At 38.6% G+C, this 17705-nt stretch overlaps 1 protein-coding gene across 7 annotated transcripts in view; it reads left to right on the top strand.

Annotated features, from left to right (window-relative positions):
• Positions 1-17705, top strand: part of lrch1 (leucine-rich repeats and calponin homology (CH) domain containing 1) — a 72445-nt gene that overhangs the window by 15895 nt on the left and 38845 nt on the right. For all 7 annotated transcript variants that reach the window (XM_066706412.1, XM_066706408.1, XM_066706411.1 and 4 more), the window contains exon 2: positions 11973-12117. In XM_066706412.1, coding sequence (XP_066562509.1) covers positions 11973-12117 — 145 coding nt within the window. The remainder of the gene's footprint in view (positions 1-11972; positions 12118-17705) is intronic.

The raw sequence follows: 17705 nt of genomic DNA, 5'->3' as shown, positions 1-17705 counted from the left end.
TTTGTCAATCTTCAAAACTGTAAAAACTGATAAAAAATAAATAATACCAGAATGCCAATGTAACTATTTTCCTTGACTCCTATCGTGTTTCATTCTACAGATTTAATAGTTCAATAGTTTAATAGTTTAATAGTATCATGAAGGTATGATTGGTGGTTTCTCTCTATTATAATCAAACAGTTTGCAAATGCAAAAAATCTGTAAAATCGTAGTGGTTTTACTTTACCATAGCAACCAAGCTTATTCCCCTCCTGCATTTTTGCTCTGTTGCTGACCTGCTTCCTGTGGTATTCTATCAATTTTTATGGTTTAAAATAATGATTTGGAATTTGCCCAAAATAAGCAAGTCTCATGCACCACATCCTACCAGAGCTGGTGACCCTTCATCCGTTGTTTGGCCTGTACTCTCCCCGTCTGTGAGAGGCTGAGCCTTTGTATCCCCAGAGCAGCGACAGGACCTCAAATCAATCCAATCCCTTGTTCAGGAGCTCTGTTTAAAAATGCCTGATCCAGGGGACCCACAGCATGGGTCTGGTTTTGGGATGGAGAGTGTGCACCCCATTTCTGAGTGAGAATTCCAGAATTGATTCTAGCAGTGGCTCTATATCTGCCTTTTCACAGCTGGCCTAATCTGAAATGGTTTACAGTCCTTATCACAATGTTGTCACTCAGAGAAACTATTGATTTAAGGTCAATGAAAGAGGTCAGAAACAGTGGGCAGGGAAGTTGGATAGTGGGCATCGAGCCATTTAGACAGATGTCAAATATAGGTGTAAAATGCGTTGGAGTAATTTGTCTCCAGTGGGCAGATTATCAGATGGGTTTGTACAGTTTTCAGCATTATTATCAACAATGGACATGAAGGGAACTACAGGCAAAAAAGTTACTTCCTGCCACTGTGCTATTCCTCTGACCAGAAAGGATTCAGTCTTTCATTACTTCCACTGATAACGTACTAACTAAACAAACAGTATTCAAGCTCTTTCCTAGTTCAGCCAGCAAAGCAGGATATTACAGTGTTTTTAAGGCCTTACGAAAAGTGAAGATGGCTTTAAAATGGAGAAACTGTTAAACTGAGGAGGGGACACCAGTCTACAAAATGTAATCCACCATCCACTATTGATACACTTTCAAAGCAGCAACAGGAACACTGCTCCCACACAAGTTCTCCTTATGTATTTCTATTGAATAGGGAAATAGTTAAATACACAGCTCAAAGTGAAGCAGTACTGTCCTTTATTCCTGGAGAAAACCTGTGTGCGAAGTATAGGTTTTGAAAAAGCTTTACTCTTAGGGGGAAGATAAATAATTGCACATGCAATATGGGATTGCAGCCATTTTTTTAATTTACAAAAACTTCCCCAGAACAGTGTTGGCTCCCATACTGTTGAGTTTACAGGAGTATAAAAAAATAATAATAATAATAAAGTACTGTGTCACACATGCCCTTTATTGCACATTGTGCTGAATGTGTTCCTATGTCTCTGAGCAGAAGCCAAGAGACACACTCAAAACCCCGTTTTCCAGCTGTTTCCTTATTAGTACACAGAGACTGCCTTTAACGTCAGTTTGAGCTAATTAAAGAAACTCATTACATCCAGCATGCTGCGCTGGGCTCTCCAGTACTGTTCTGTTAATAGCCATGTCATCTCTCTGACAGCACTGATTTTAATCCCCATGAGGGCATTTGTCACAATCTGCACCCCCCCAACATACAAACACAGACGAGAATGAAAAAATGAATAATGGCTGTAATTAATAAAAATACCTCTAAAACATACAAAACATTAGGAGTTATACTGTTTGCCTTCAAGAGCCTTTTATTTATTTTTTCACGTAATTTATTTTCCTCCTAATTGGTGAATGTTTTCTGGGTCCAATGTTTGTAGATACACTTGCAAATGCAGGGGCACAATAGTAAGCAAGTGCTGAGCCTTGCACCAGATGCATGGTGGCTTTCAATTAGGTCCTTTTAAATTCCTCTCTGGGCAGACATCATTTCTCTTTATTTTCTTGTGGGTTAGAGCTGCAGTGCTCAATCCCTCAGCCCTCATAAGTACAAAAACACACATACACGAATACTCAGGCATTCACACACACACAGTCACAAATGCACAGTCACTGCAGCAGACAACAACCTATCAGATGGGCAACTTTCATGCATTTTTTAATAATTATTTCATTTATTTCATTTGAATTAAAGTAAACCTTGAAAAAAACTTTGTGAACATCCGGTTTGCCAGTTCATGTTTTGTTATGCTGCTATGACTTCCATGTTTGTTTGTTATTTTGTCAGTCCCAGATCCCAAATCTAATTCTTCTATGCAAGTTTTTATTTTTATTTTTATTTTTATTTTTATTCAGAAAAATTACATTTTTATTCAGACCGTGCTTGCAAACTGTATTGTATGAGTGTAAAAGTCTTAGAAAAACAATCAAACCTAAACAAAAAGCAAGAAAAGCCCAGCACCCTGGTGTGTGCCACCGTCCTGCCTGTCACCCTTCTCTAGTTTTCATGTGTGTCAAGGGGGACCATAGTGCCTCTTTATTACAGTGCCTGAGAAAGGGTTATAACTTGTTCTGTCGTGGGCTGACATACTCTTGTCTTTTATTTAGGTGTTAGTTTATTGCAAGATTAACATGTGCGTTCAATTCTACAGAAAATATGAAATGGCATTCAAATGTACTGTTCACAGACATCTTTATTTTATTTTTCTAATCACTTTGAAGGATAACTACAAAGCACAAATGCAAAACAAATGTTCTCACTGTTAAACATTGAGAGATTAATCTGCAGTTTATCTTTGCAAGCCATGTCAACAACAGTAATAAAACTATATGAGGCAGACTTAACTGCGTAGGATTATTATTTATAGATGCTTGTTTAATCCTTTTATGTAGGAAGAAAAATCAGGCCCTTTTCTTAATTTTTCCTCGATTTACCCTTTCTTGTTCCAGGTGCCAATTTTTGGAACTGAGATACATAAATCCAAGAAATGAGTGACACTGTGTTTAAAGTCAACACATTAAAGTGACACTGTGACACCTCCTTACATTTCCCTTTTGTAGTAGATAAACATGCTGTTCCGGTCATATGTGGTAGATGAATACAGTCATCCTGCTATGATATTTCATGTTTTTATTTTCTCATCGAAGGCTTTTTATAGCTGTTGTTTTTAATATCTACCCTGTTATTACTGGGTAACCATAAATAGGCGCCTTCCTGTTGGCCCTGGATCTTGGTAGTAGAAAAATAAACTGAAACCGAACCCTTGTGTGTTTTGCTTACACATTACTGTAACCGGCTGCCTCGTTAGCAGTATTCCTCTGTCAGAGATATAACAGTGATGTGAAAGCACTTACAACAAGAAAGAGAATTGTATGTTTTAAAAACCTTAGTAGATCATTGTGTAATACAGTTGTTTATTTGTTTTTTTAAATGTGTTTATTACTTTTTATTTACTGAATTGTGTGTTAGCTCCATTGTGCCCTGGCTCCCCTTTGTGTTTGTTAGTGTGCGAGTTTAACTTATTTTAATTCTCAAAGTTATTTCACTTTTAGTTGGATCTTTTTGCTCTGCTTGCAGTTCTACCAATGGGGTCTGTTTACAACGAGTGCTGTGTAGTGGGGGTAAAATTGTCTTTCACTCTTCAGAGCGTGGCTTCTAGTCGGCCCCAGTGGGAGACGATTATATTTGCTGCCCGTCTGTGATGCCTAATGATTTACACATTCCAAGGAAGCAGAATGGGGTCTGTTTTGTCCATAGGAAATGTTAGCATTTAGGCTGTTCCTAAATGATATTTTTCTTCTCTGTGCATTGTGTGGGAGCAACTTTGCATGCCATGTGTGTGCGTGTGTGTGTGCTGTTAGCATCAGGATTTTGCAGTTCAGTTCAAAATAGTTAAATGCATTTATTTGTTATGGAGTGATGTAATAAAAGAGTAGAAATGTTGATCTTTATCATAAGACACACTGCCTTCATGCAATTTTCTCAAGTTCTTTTTAAATAAGTTTGCAAAGCCCTGGTGCCACATATAGTGCTGCTGCCATACCTATTTATTGATCTATAATCAATTCAAACTTCAACCTTTCAGGATATGTTATACCTCTGTCTTGAAGAGGTCAAGGTTCAATCCCTGACCTCTGCAGTGACCGTCGTGCCATCTTCATTTTTCTTTCAAAGGTTAAACATGACACTTGGTCTCCCTCTGGCAACCGAGTCCTGTGGCTCTTGGTGTTGACATGCAGGGGGTTACCGTGGATAGTTTGGCTGGCACAGGAGCTGGGTCGAGCCTCCCGGAGCCGAGGCAGTAGCTCCCAGTAAGCCAGCTCTCTCCCCTGTCAGAGCACACTATGGTGTTGGCTTAAGGGCACTTCCTGACCTACCTCACCAAAGAGCACAGTAACACATTACTCTGATTCAGTTATACAGTGCCCTTCTCGCATTGAAGAAGATTCCCACAACAGTGTTTCTCTCACTTTTGTATCATTTAAAACAATGCGTGAAGACTAAAACTAAATCAATAAAACATACTTATTTGTAAAACAATTAGAATACAAAGCTGAATGAAATGTAATCTCTACTGTTTGTTTTTTATTGGTGGGAATAAGGGTCACACATATAGCATCACATCCATATATAGGTCACAAGTCTAAACTACAGGCTGAAAATCTCTTAACTTAATTAAACCTAGGCAACACCTTTCATATTTAAAATATAATTAATTGGATTTGGATAGGATTCCATAGTTATTAATATATTTCAACTGTTATTTTGTCATGGTTTTTAAACCTTTAAATCAAAGGCTAAAATATATTTTTAAAAGCATTGCATAACTTCCTCACCAAAGCTATTTAATCTGGGGAAAAAAGCAGGTTTACATGAGATCACTCAGGTCTGTAGTATTTGTTATGTCTGTCACAATGCAGTGTCTTGGTCATTGAAACTTTTTTTTTTTCCCCTCTGGTGTTGTCATAACCTGGCTGACGATCTCCTTTTAGCGTGCAAATCTCATAACAAAGCAAAGTTGTTTAAAGCAGCAGATTCCTTGTCTATTGTGTCATGTGAAAGGAAATCCACTGAAAGCTTTGGAGATACTACACATACAGATACACTGGAAAAGTGCAGAATTTAGAACTACTCACATTTAATTTGGATTAAAAAAGTTCTGATCTAAGGAATATATACATTATTCAGTTGTAGTTATTTGAGTAGTTTTGCAATATGGCAAATGCTCTGTGATTCATATTTAAAAGTATTGACATTGGAGAATTGCTCTTTCTCCTTATCTGCTGTGAACAATCCCACTGCAAACTCACTTCCCTTTTCCAGTTTGCAGTTGTGGGGTTAATGTTTGAGATAATGTCATTTGAAATACATTTACAATTAAAATAGTATTGAAATTGTGTCTTTATTATATTTTTTAAATCACTAGTTTAGACGTGTTGTTGTGCATTTGGGTGCAGCCTAGAACAGTTTAAATCTTTGTCCTTGATGAATTGACAATAGCCCTCTCTATATGCATGTATGCATCCTCAATTTGTGTCTGTCTTTGCATTTTAAATGAATCCTGTTCCTCATTTTCAGGCATATGCAGCTTTCTGCCAACTGGTATACAGCATGAGTTCAATATATCCTTTTGTTGTACACCTAAAGCAAACCACTGACATAGTCGCAGTCTTTAACCCTTTGCTGGCTGAAATCAACCAACAACAAGAAAGTTTTTCACAGTTTTGATTCTTCGAGTCCACACGGAAGAATTGTTTTTCGTTAGGAGATCAGGGCTATTTTTGTATCCTGAATCTTCATGTGTCTGAGATTTGCTGAGAGGCAGATCATATAGGTCTACAAACCAGTCAAAGCTGGCATAGTACTGTACAAATCTCTTCGCTTCATCTATTATGAAAACAGTGGTTTCAGTTTAACACAGCTTTTTATATTTAGGAGAAGCAGAAAACATTCCTAAAGTAATAGTTTTAGGTTTTACACTTAATGTTGTACCTAAAAACAATTATATTTGGTGTTGTGTGAATTCAGTTAGGTGCTTTATGTGCCTAAAAACACTTCTTTAATAAAATGTAAAATGTAAAAATCCAGCATCAACTGTATTTAATATTTTCCCAGAGTGCAGGTAGGGATGTGTTTTTTCATATGAGGGGCTTCAGTTCTATGGTGTTAATTCTTATACAGCAAAAGACTGTTCTGAAGGCCTGCCAAGACTTACCCTGAGAGGAATGATAAATAGCTGGGGCTGTACATCAATAAATAGCACAGGGTATTTAAATATTTGTGTATCGTTTTATTGAGTTAAGCCCACATTAATGGTTTGATATTTTTATCCTGAAAGAAAGGGTATTTATCCCTCTGTCATCATGACATGAGATGCTTGACCCTCACAATATCTCTTCCATGACATTTTACTTTTGTCAATGTTTAGAAAATGTCATACCCTTCCTAAACGTGAACATTTGTGTATGCATTTATTTCCACATTCCAAGTGTTTTTGTAAATTAATGAATTCACAGCCTCATCAGAATGTGACCCTGCAAACTGCATAATAATCCCAGATTGTATTTTAAACAGGCCAATCAGAGGAGGTTAGAACATGGCTGTTGGCTCCCCTGTCCTGGGAGATCTGTTATATTACGCAGTTCAAGAAAAGTCATTCTTTTGGGCCTTTTGTTGTTGTGATGCAAATTGAAGGAAAAGAACAAAACAAAGTATAGGGAAATGATCCATGGCCATAAATAGTTAATACTATGAGCTCATGGCCCTTCTTTGTTTTTAGTGAAGCATTGTCAACAAAAGAATGGGAACTGATTACAGTACAGACAAGTTGACTTCCTAAACTGTTGCCAACAACAATTGTGTTCAGTAGGAGTGCAGGGGACATGTATCCAAGGGCCTGACTGGCCCGGTCTAGCTGTGAGGAATGGAAGCTGCCATGTTCTATGGCTGTGCTTCTAAATCAGATTTTTTAACTTACCTGCTCCAGAACATGCATTTTAAAAATAGTCACTGCTGTACGTTAGAGAAAACATGCACTCTTCCCACATAGAAAAGAAAAAAAGGGAAAAGAAAACAGGACAGGTTCAGTAAGCACTGTTGCCTCTGCGTCTGTTTCCTTCAACATTCTTCTCGTACAGCACAGTTCGGACATGTTTAGGGCATGCTTCATCCAAAATCAATTCTTGATAACATTTGAGTCATTTCACCTGGATGATCGCCATCTTTTCTTACATGTTCTTGCTCATACAGCGTCTTGTTCTGTGAGAACAGCAGGCTGTTTCGTGCCTGTTATGCTCATTGCCAGCCCACCTCTCTGAATTATGAGCTCCTTTTTTGTTGTGTGGCAGAAAGTGAAGATTGACAGCAACCCTACTTAAAGCTGCTGATTCTTGTTTTACTTGTACTTTCTAAGAAGTGTTCAATTGTAATATGCAATCTGAACTCCAGTTTGCTTTTAACCTTCTAACTTCTGGTATCTCCCCCCCACAGAAATTAAAAATGCCAATCCTAACTTCCTTTTGATATGGTCTTTCCCTACCTAGGTGAAAGTCTTGTGACATCTGTGTATGTAAACTACACTACTTGTGCTCACAACCATTCACTCCAGTGTAACACTTCTGTAAAGTACCAAAAAAAACCTGCCTTATTTCGTTCACTGTGATTGGAGAATGACGAGCAGCATATACTGACTTCACAAAGAGGAAACAGTGTGGTGCTGTAGCACAACAGAGCAGGCCAATGTATAGGATTTGCTGGAGTTTATGAAGCACTGGGTCGTCAGCTGAGCAATAAAACCTGCAGTGACTGCGACTTTAATGTATATGTAGGATTATGTTTGTAAATCATGCCATCTGTGACATATTTAATACCGCTTGTTTCCGTTCAATGCTTGTGTCTTTATTAACTACAGTATACACTCAGTATCTCAATAACATTACATACCATGTACAAGTGCAATTTCTTCCTGTCACCCTTGACTGTTTCCATAATGAAAACAGGTAAAATGTATGAATAAATACATTTGATTGCTAATGTTGAACAAGTGCCCTTTGACCTTCGCTGTACACATTCTGTACGAGACTTTCCTGCCACTACTAGGTCCGTAGAACTGTAACTGAAGCGTTCAGCTCTTTCCCAGTGGCAGATGGATGGGCTATGCTGACAGCCAGCTGAAAGGTGGAAGTCACAGGCTGTTCTGTGACACAAGAAGCTCTGACAGAGAGAGAGAGAGAGAGAGAGAGAGAGAGAGAGAGAGAGAGAGAGAGAGAGGTGTCACATCTGTGCTGTGTCTAGGTCTGTGTGTCAGGGCTGTGAGGCTCATACACGAGCCTACATACACTTCCACTGAGTGTCTAAGAGCCAGTGAATCACTCCCTCAGCTGCATAGGAACTATTAAATTGGACTCGTCTAAATCTGTTGACGTTAACCCTCTGGATTTTAGGAGCTACTTCAAAAGCAGAATGACCATTTTTGATTGAATGGCTCATAGAGTATGTGTTTATTGTTACTGCGACAATATTGTCCCTCACAACAGAGAGCACTTCATATTCTTTCTAATATTTTCCATAAAATTTTTCCTCCTAATCTCTCCTGTTTATTTTTATTTTTTGGAAACGGATTATCCAGTCTTCCAACAGATTCTGAACAAATGGAAAAACCTGGAATTTTCCCTTTCCAATGTAGAATGGCATCTTGTCTCTTTTTAATCTTCAGTTTTTGTTTAACTAGATGAAGATGCTTAATTTATTTCGATTGATTTATTGTTTGAATAAGTAGGCAATGACTTCATCTGAGAGTCAAGTGATGTATTCGCGTAAAATGTGCGTAGTCATTTCCTCAGCTGTAAACATGTGTCTCATTGTATAGAGAGCTCAGAGCATGTAATCTGTTTTTCAGTCTTACCCTGCAGGATCTCTCTCTCTCTCTCTCTCTCTCTCTCTCTCTCTCTCTCTCTCTCTCTCTCTCTCTCTCATGGAGCACAAAGAAAGCAACACTGCCAAACTGGGTTATAGAAATGGGCTATTAAAAACAGAGACTTGCAAGTGTGCACCTCCTGGCTGTCAGTGGGTAAAAGCATTTGTACCCCGTTGCCTATCTATGAGATGAGAGAATTAAGACTAATTGCTTAAAGATATCAACTCTTTATAGTTTTCATTGCACTCTCTTCTTTCCCTTTTCACATTTATGCCTAAAAATACACATTTTCCAGAACCTATAAATTCTAATGATGTGTCCATTTTATGTAGGCCTAGTTGGAGTACTGTTTGATTTAAGAAGTCTGATACTGACTTCGCTTATGACTAATACTGAAAATCTGTCTCTTAGTATAGCGCTGTGACTAAACCCATCAAAAAACGGTTTATGTAAGACAGTGGAAAAATAAGTAAGACACTCGATGAGTAGGTGTAGCTTTGGCAGAATTCGATACCTAGAAGCAAGAGCTTAGTTTGATAGAACTCATTTTCAGATTGTGATGTGGAATAGTTGCTTTGAAATGGGAACTGTAATGCTTATGATATTTATTATTTATGTGTCAAATCCTCCATTATTTGCTGTAGTATAGAAATACCTGAACGTATCTCTGTTTATGCAAGTTTCAGAATCTCGTTAAATATAACATGAAAAGATATATTAAAAACAAGCAAAGGGACAACCTTTTCTTTTTACAAGCTGACAACAAAGTACTGTGTCTGTCAGTGGTTCTTATTGTTTGGCCCTTGAGAATTTCAACAGTGTAATGTTGCTGTAAATGGCTCGGCAGGGAAGCAATGCGACGTGATACCACATCTCCTCCTGTAACCCTGAGATGCCATTGTGCAGGCAATGCACTGCTGGCCTATCCTGACTCTTTTGCTGAACACTAAATATGATGTACGTTCCATGGAATGGGTCTCAAGTTATTCCTTCCAGCTTCTAAATATTTACTTGTAGCATGTCAGCAGTGGAGATTCATAGTTGTTTGGTGTGACTTTGACAATGGGAGGATGTTGTGAGGGCAACACCTTCAGCGTGCGGCCTCTTCACGGCAGCGACAATAAAAGAGAAGCGCTGACAAAAGAGTCCATTACCGTACTTGGGTTTTGAGTTGAAGGGAGTGGGCTGGGTGGGTGGCTGTGCGCACTTTGGGGTTTGGTATGTGGAGCCAGTAGCGGGGGGGGGCAATGGTACGTGGAGCATCTTGTGTGCGTGTGAGCCTGTATGAGCCTGTTGGAAAGTGCCTTTCTTCCTCGAGGCCTAACTGTCTGTGACAAAAGCCAGAGCAGTGACTGCGTGAGATACTCTTTGCATATGTTTTCACTTACTCATTGTAAACGTGAAGAGAAGAGTCTATTTCAAAATGGAGATCTTATTTCATATGGCCGGTGTGCTCGGAAATCCATTCCCTCCTACTGCAGAAAGGCTTCCCTCTGGTCATCACTCATATCCAGCACATAGCAGGGCTCCCCAGATGTGCTATTTCAGGGACCGAAGTGAAGGTCAGCTATCTAGCAAGAGCACGTGTGTTCACTGCAGGGCATATTAATGCTACAGTGAACATCATTAAATGTCTCTATCATGGCTTTGTTCTTTGCCGTTTCATTTTTGTTTTTCTTTTTTCATTTGACTGGGCTTGTATTATGGCTGTTTCGCAGGTTATGATTCAGTCAATTGAGGCAGGGATGTACAGTAGGACAATATGAATGCACTTAGTAATTTTATTATTATATTTTTATTTTTGTTGTTGTTGTCTCCGTTATTTAACTGTGGTGACATCTTAACCATCAAACAACTGCACTATCCTGAGCAGTGGGCCTGAACTGTCCCCATTTCGTAACTCTGAAATCGTCAATTTTCCATCTCATACAATCAAAAACATCCTTTAAGAAAGCATGTGGGCTTAAATCATCAAGTCAGAGTAATGGAGATTGCCAGAGATTTCATATATTTGACAGTGTGGGCTGAAAGGGATTCCATGTGTTTGTATGTGGACAGTCTGGGAAGTACTTCTGTAAGCTTGCATCATAACTGAAAACAAAAGAGGTTAATGGTTTGTTTATATTTGAATCACTATTTATTTAAGTGAGGCTGTTAGTGAGGCACCTAGTGGTGGATTTGTGTCACTGCAGGTACAGAGTTCTAGGGCAGGAGTGTGCAAACTTGATGATTCCTAAGGGTAATTCATATTACCTATAAGATCAATAAATGCCTTATTGAGCAGCCTAGCCCATATGCTCAGCAGCTCTATCACAGCGCTGATACACTTGTTCTTCGCATGCTGCTATATCTATCAGAGTGCTGGCACAGTTGAAGTGTCCCAGAGACCACATGTTGAGTACCCTGGTTTTACAATGTGCAAAAATGTATTTCATTTCGGTTCTCTCTGCTCTTATGCAGCGACTTGGAATGTGCGCTCAGCAAGAAATACCCACTTTACAGAGAAAAATCATTATGGTTAGAGAGAACTGACATCTCCCCAAGGTGGTACACTTGCAATAATATAATTATAAGTTATCCTTGTCCAACTGTAACTGACACAATAGTACTTCACAGAGTATTTCCAGCATCAAAGAAGACCTTTGTTTTCATACACACATCATCGTGAAAAACATTAAGCTATACCCAATTAACTGTCAACAACTTGAAACTGTTCTATTTACTTTTACTGTTTACTGGTTAGAAGTGATTAGAAGACTTTTTCATTGGAGCTTTTGGGTAATCCAGTTCTCTCATAAAACTGTAGTGCCGACTTGGTCTTTTCAGGAGCATCATCTGCTCAGCAGTCTTTCCCCTCTCTCACAGGTTCTGTACAGAGATTGCTCATATTACGTAAGCAGACTACATTTGGTATTGTTTGTGTATTGAGTGTTTAAGCAAAGCTGCAGCTGACCGGTGTCATTCTCCTTCAAAGGGAAAGCTGCCAGGATGAATATTACTAAACTACATTTTTTTATTTGATCTCTCTCTCTCTCTTTTCTGTGCAAGACCTGTCCAAGAACCGTCTGACTGAAATCCCTACTGAAGTGTGCCAGTTCATCTCTCTGGAGACATTGAACCTGTACCATAACTGTATTAAAGTCATTCCAGAGACCATCACGAGTTTGCAGTCGCTGACCTATTTGAACCTGAGGTATGGAAATGTGTCTTTCTCTTTGTCTGCATTAACAGAAATGTCTAACACTTCATATTTAACTCTGACTAGTAATCCAACACTTTCAGGGGTTCTTGGTGATGCAGGATGATTTCCATGATTTGAATAGCAGTTTTTCTGGAGTCTATGCCAACCAACAGCACACCTGTATAGCTCTTCTCTGCATGTCCTTTACTGACTACAGGTTGTGCTGTACCAACTGGAGCCTCAGATTTCTGATCATCTTTTTCTGGTAAAACTATACTGATATTCCAGGAAAAGGACAGTTATGTATTCCATGATAGTTGGCAATGGAATATTATGTTGTTGAAATGTAATCAATTATATTTTAATACTTACAGAAACAGATACAGTGAGGGAAAAAAGTATTTGATCCCCTGCTGATTTTGTACATTTGCCCACTGACAAAGAAATGATCAGTCTATAATTTTAATGGTAGGTGTATTTTAACAGTGAGAGACAGAATAACAACAAAAAAATCCAGAAAAACGCATTTCAAAAAAGTTATAAATTGATTTGCATGTTAATGAGGGAAATAAGTATTTGATCCCCTATCAATCAGCAAGATTTCTGGCTCCCAGGTGTCTTTTATACAGGTAACGAGCTCTTAAAGGGAGTGCTCCACCTGTCCACAGAAGCAATCAATCAATCAGATTCCAAACTCTCCACCATGGCCAAGACCAAAGAGCTGTCCAAGGATGTCAGGGACAAAACTGTAGACCTACACAAGGCTGGAATGGGCTACAAGACCATCGCCAAACAGCTTGGTGAGAAGGTGACAACAGTTGGTGTGATTATTCGCGAATGGAAGAAACACAAAATAACTGTCAGTCTCCCTCGGTCTGTGGCTCCATGCAAGATCTCACCTCGTGGAGTTTCAATGATCATGAGAACGGTGAGGAATCAGCCCAGAACTACACGGGAGGATCTTGTTAATGATCTCAAGGCAGCTGGGACCATAGTCACCAAGAAAACAATTGGTAACACACTACGCCATGAAGGACTGAAATCCTGCAGCGCCCGCAAGGTGCCCCTGCTAAAGAAAGCACATATACAGGCCCGTCTGAAGTGTGCCAATGAACATTTGAATGATTCAGAGGAGAACTGGGTGAAAGTGTTGTGGTCAGACCAAAATCGAGCTCAACTCACCGTGTTTGGAGGAGGAGGAATGACCCCAAGAACACCATCCCCACCGTCAAACATGGAGGTGGAAACATTATGCTTTGAGGGTATTTTTCTGCTAAGGGGACAGGACAACTGCACCACATCAAAGGGACGATGGACGGGGCCATGTACCGTCAAATTTTGGGTGAGAACCTCCTTCCCTCAGCCAGGGCATTGAAAATGGGTTGTGGATGGGTATTCCAGCATGACAATGACCCAAAACACACAGCCAAGGCAACAAAGGAGTGGCTCAAGAAGAAGCACATTAAGGTCCTGGAGTGGACTAGCCAGTCTCCAGACCTTAATCCCATAGAAAATCTGTGGAGGGAGCTGAAGGTTCGAGTTGCCAAACGTCAGCCTCGAAACCTTAATGACTTGGAGAGGATCTGCAAAGAGGAGTGGGACAAAATCCCTCCTGAGATGTGTGCAAACCTGGTGGCCAACTACAAGAAACGTCTGACCTCTGTGATTGCCAACAAGGCTTTTGCCACCAAGTACTAAGTCGAAGGGGTCAAATACTTATTTCACTCATTAACATGCACATCAATTTATAAGTTTTTTGAAATGCGTTTTTCTGGATGTTTTTGTTGTTATTCTGTCTCTCACTGTTAAAATACACCTACCATTAAAATTATAGACTGATCATTTCTTTGTCAGTGGGCAAACATACAAAATCAGCAGGGGATCAAATACTTTTTTCCCTCACTGTAATAGTTGCAATATGACTTGTTTCAATATTAGTATAAAGAAATCTGGATCCTGTAACTCCACAACCTGCCTGATGTTTCTGTATTTTAGGCAATCTTGTAAAAAAAGAGTTAACACTCCTCATTAAAGGCAGTTGTTGGCTGAGGGCCCAGGTTACCTAAATCTTCAGGCATGACAGGCAGCAGTGAATGCCATGATGTCACAGGTGATTTATAGGAGATATACACTTCATTGGCCTCAGATTGCCTACTTATTGCCAGCAGTTGTGCTAGGGATATAACGTGTGACTGTCCTGTTATTAGTGATGGCATAATGCATTTTATTGCACTTTGTGTACAAGAAAAATAACCTATAATCATTCACATACAACACTGTGACATTGAAATTTCACTAAATGCACATCATTACTGTGTGATTGACCTGTGTGGCTGGGTGGGCACTGTGGTAAAGTTGTGTTTGATGTTGGTCTAGCGTCTGACATCATTACATGAACTCTGAGGAACTTCCAGGATACAAAAGGAAGTTCGGTGAATCTGTAACTTTCCTCATGGTGTAAATCGGCCTGGCAATAAAGTTTAAAAACCAGTGTGCTGTACCAACTGGAGTTCTGTCTTTTAGGTCAAATCCGAGCCTCCACAGGGAAATTAAAAGTAGAAAAGTAATCTCATGAAATATAATGAACTATGTGATCTCAAAATGTTTAACTGTAGCAGCAGCTGTTTCTTAACTTTATGCCATTGATAGAATTATTCAAGGTCAAAATTCTCAACACCACTCTTAACAGGAATGTGTTTTGTGCTGTTTTTTATCTTCTATTTTTACACTTCTCATTAACCATGGATCATGTTCACTTCATTTAGTTTGAAAAATGTCTCCCTCCTGCCCTGCTTTACAATTGTAATCCCAGAGCACTGATAATTGGCACAGTTTATCTGAGGGACTATTGAGGTCCTAAGTAACTTTCCTGGCTAGATGGGTTATTTAGCCCTTCTGTAAAGCCATTCCCTGGTAATCGTCAGAGAGCTCCACATTCACATGGGTATGTCTGCCTGGCTATAGAGGGCAAATCGGATGGAGTTAATTCGCTTCATTGCCCCTCTGTGACACCCCGAGGATGGGGGCAGTCTAGCCAGATGGGTAAGACCTGGGCAGGACCCTGTCCCCTGAGGCATGGCCACTCCAGCATCTGTTCTTGGAGCCCCCAGGTGATCTGGCTTGCAGGGGAAGAATTTTAGAATTGGTATTCTCTCCTCCAACTCACTGATATTGCAGTAGTGAAGTGGACTTTGAATTGATCCTTCTGGATTGTAGAGAAGAACAACAAATTAGTAGTAAACAGTTGTAAATATTCAGCATTTTCAGCATGGTTAGAAGCTGTTGTTTTTAGTTGAAGTTCTTTACCACCCCTAAAATTCACTTTATGTTCACTGTATACAGAGCTTCAAATAGAAAAGCGTGAATTACTTTAAATGTCAAACTAAAGCAACTGCATTATTTAGAAAATGAAAAATACAGTTACTCTCTATAATTGATATAATCAAGTTAAATCTATTTTTTCTTCTATCCAATACTCCTTAGGTGATGACGTTTTATTTATATATATATATATATATATATATAATTAATACCACATTATGATTGTTCATACAGCCAAATGCCTGTTTTTAGTAACCATGGGAACCGGTAGGGCAATGCAATAGGAAAGAACTGCTGTGGAAACTTACGCAACCAGAGCGATTAAAACAAAAGTGCTCTACAGCGGGTATATAATTGGGGCTGACAAAATCTAAACGCAAAAAAGGAAAATTGCAATGCAGATACTTACACTAGTTTGATTACAGTAGTATCCTCTAATAGCATTCCATAGAGTTCTGGGACTTTAACATTAGGAATTAAATTCTTATTTCATTATGCTTAATTGGCGATTTGAAACTTAATTTTTGCTTTGCACATTAGATTTTGAGATGTAGAAGTGCTATAAAAATGTACAAAGAAGATTCCATCCCTGTACTTTGTAGGATTAATTAAATGTTAGCAGAGTACCTATGAAATTAGCACTCAGGGTACGCACAGAATCCCTCTTGCTGTAGTAAGTGCCTTGGATACTTGTGTAGAGTCTTTGTGGCCATGTCTTTGTGTAGAGAGGTCTGTATGTATGGAGGTGTATGTGTATATCAGTGTCTAAGGCTGAAGGTTAGCGTGTTTCAAACCTCTTATTTGATATTCAGCCATTACCAGAAGAGTACTATCAAGATCAGAAACAACTAGAATAACAATTATATTCCTATTACTGTGACTACCACCACTAGAGCTAATAATCCTGTTAGTAGTGTTTCTAGTTAGATAGATACTGTTCATGGCTTAATGTTGTTCTACACAATGCATGGGTAAATGCACTTTTCCTTGCAATAAGTGTGAAAATACTTATCCAAAATAATCATATTTAAAAAAAGATGTAATAATGGCCTTCCTCATAATGTAAGAATTTCTTTACAAAGGGAAAAGGTAATCTAATTACTCTCCTGATTAAGTAATTTAGGGGTCAGAAATAGCTGACGAGGGAAATTAATACAAAGTGATTTTTTGAGATTTATTTTGGTTTATGTTGGACCCAAATAATCAGATATCACTTTCTGTGAAAAGTGTCTGGAATTTGATGCTTGTATCCAGTTATATATCTCACTCATTTTACTTTGATCAGATTATGAATTTAATTGTTTTGCTCTACTAGTATCTGATAAATATAATGTTTTATTGCACAACTGGCCCTTACAACGCATAGCTTGTATGATAAGGACATTTGAGACCTCTTTTATTGTCTTATTGGCATTAGATGGTGAAAAAGAATGATTCCAAATGTCTAGCATTTTTTCAAGATCAACAGAGTCCATCACTAAGGAAATGGCATTTCAGCGTATTACTATGACTTCAGTATGCAGAGACAACAAACATTCACTTGTTACCCTGTGTGTCATACTCATCAAATTAATTCAAATCTGGGTTTCTGCAAAACTATTGGGATGGTTGCCTTCCTTATATGGTGCTAAAATCAGTGTCATCTTTGAGTGTCTTTGAAGTGGATTACATAGGTTAGTAGTTTCTGTGGTGGCTCTAGTAAATTATTAAATTTATGGACTGTGTTTTGTCTCTGGTTAGCAACGCTTTCCATCGGAAGCAAATAATTGCCTGATACTGTAGAAAACAAACAAAGTACATATCTAGAGTGTATTGAAAGGTGATGTATGTTCCTGAGACTACAGCATTGATTGTGCTGTGTAGGTCTATATTGAAGATGCAGCTCTGTGTAATGAGGGAATTCAGTTAGTTTCTCTGAAAGTGTTCACAAGCAATAGACTTTTTTTTTTTTTTTTTAATGTTGTCCCTCTTAAAGTTTGCTGTTTGTTTAAAGACAATAATAATCTGTTTAAAAAAACAAACTTGGACAGATCACAAATGAGAAACTGAAAATGAATAGTTTGTAGGTCAAATTTAACTTTCAGGATAAATCACCTGATTGACAAGGGATTAGAATTACAATTAGACATGCAGTTAATATGCTCTTGTAACATCCTCACCCCATCTGAAAAAAATAGGTCTACAGTATATACTTTCACCTGGAATTTGACTTACTATTTTAGCAGTGTATTTTCAGAATGATGACAGGATTCAAAATTTGCTTTACCTTGCTTTTTTGT

The sequence above is a fragment of the Amia ocellicauda genome, chromosome 6, assembly GCF_036373705.1.
Source record: "Amia ocellicauda isolate fAmiCal2 chromosome 6, fAmiCal2.hap1, whole genome shotgun sequence".
Taxonomy (NCBI): Eukaryota; Metazoa; Chordata; class Actinopteri; order Amiiformes; family Amiidae; genus Amia; species Amia ocellicauda.
The sequence above is the reverse complement of the archived record's forward strand: the minus strand, read 5'-3'. Positions and strand labels throughout refer to the sequence as shown.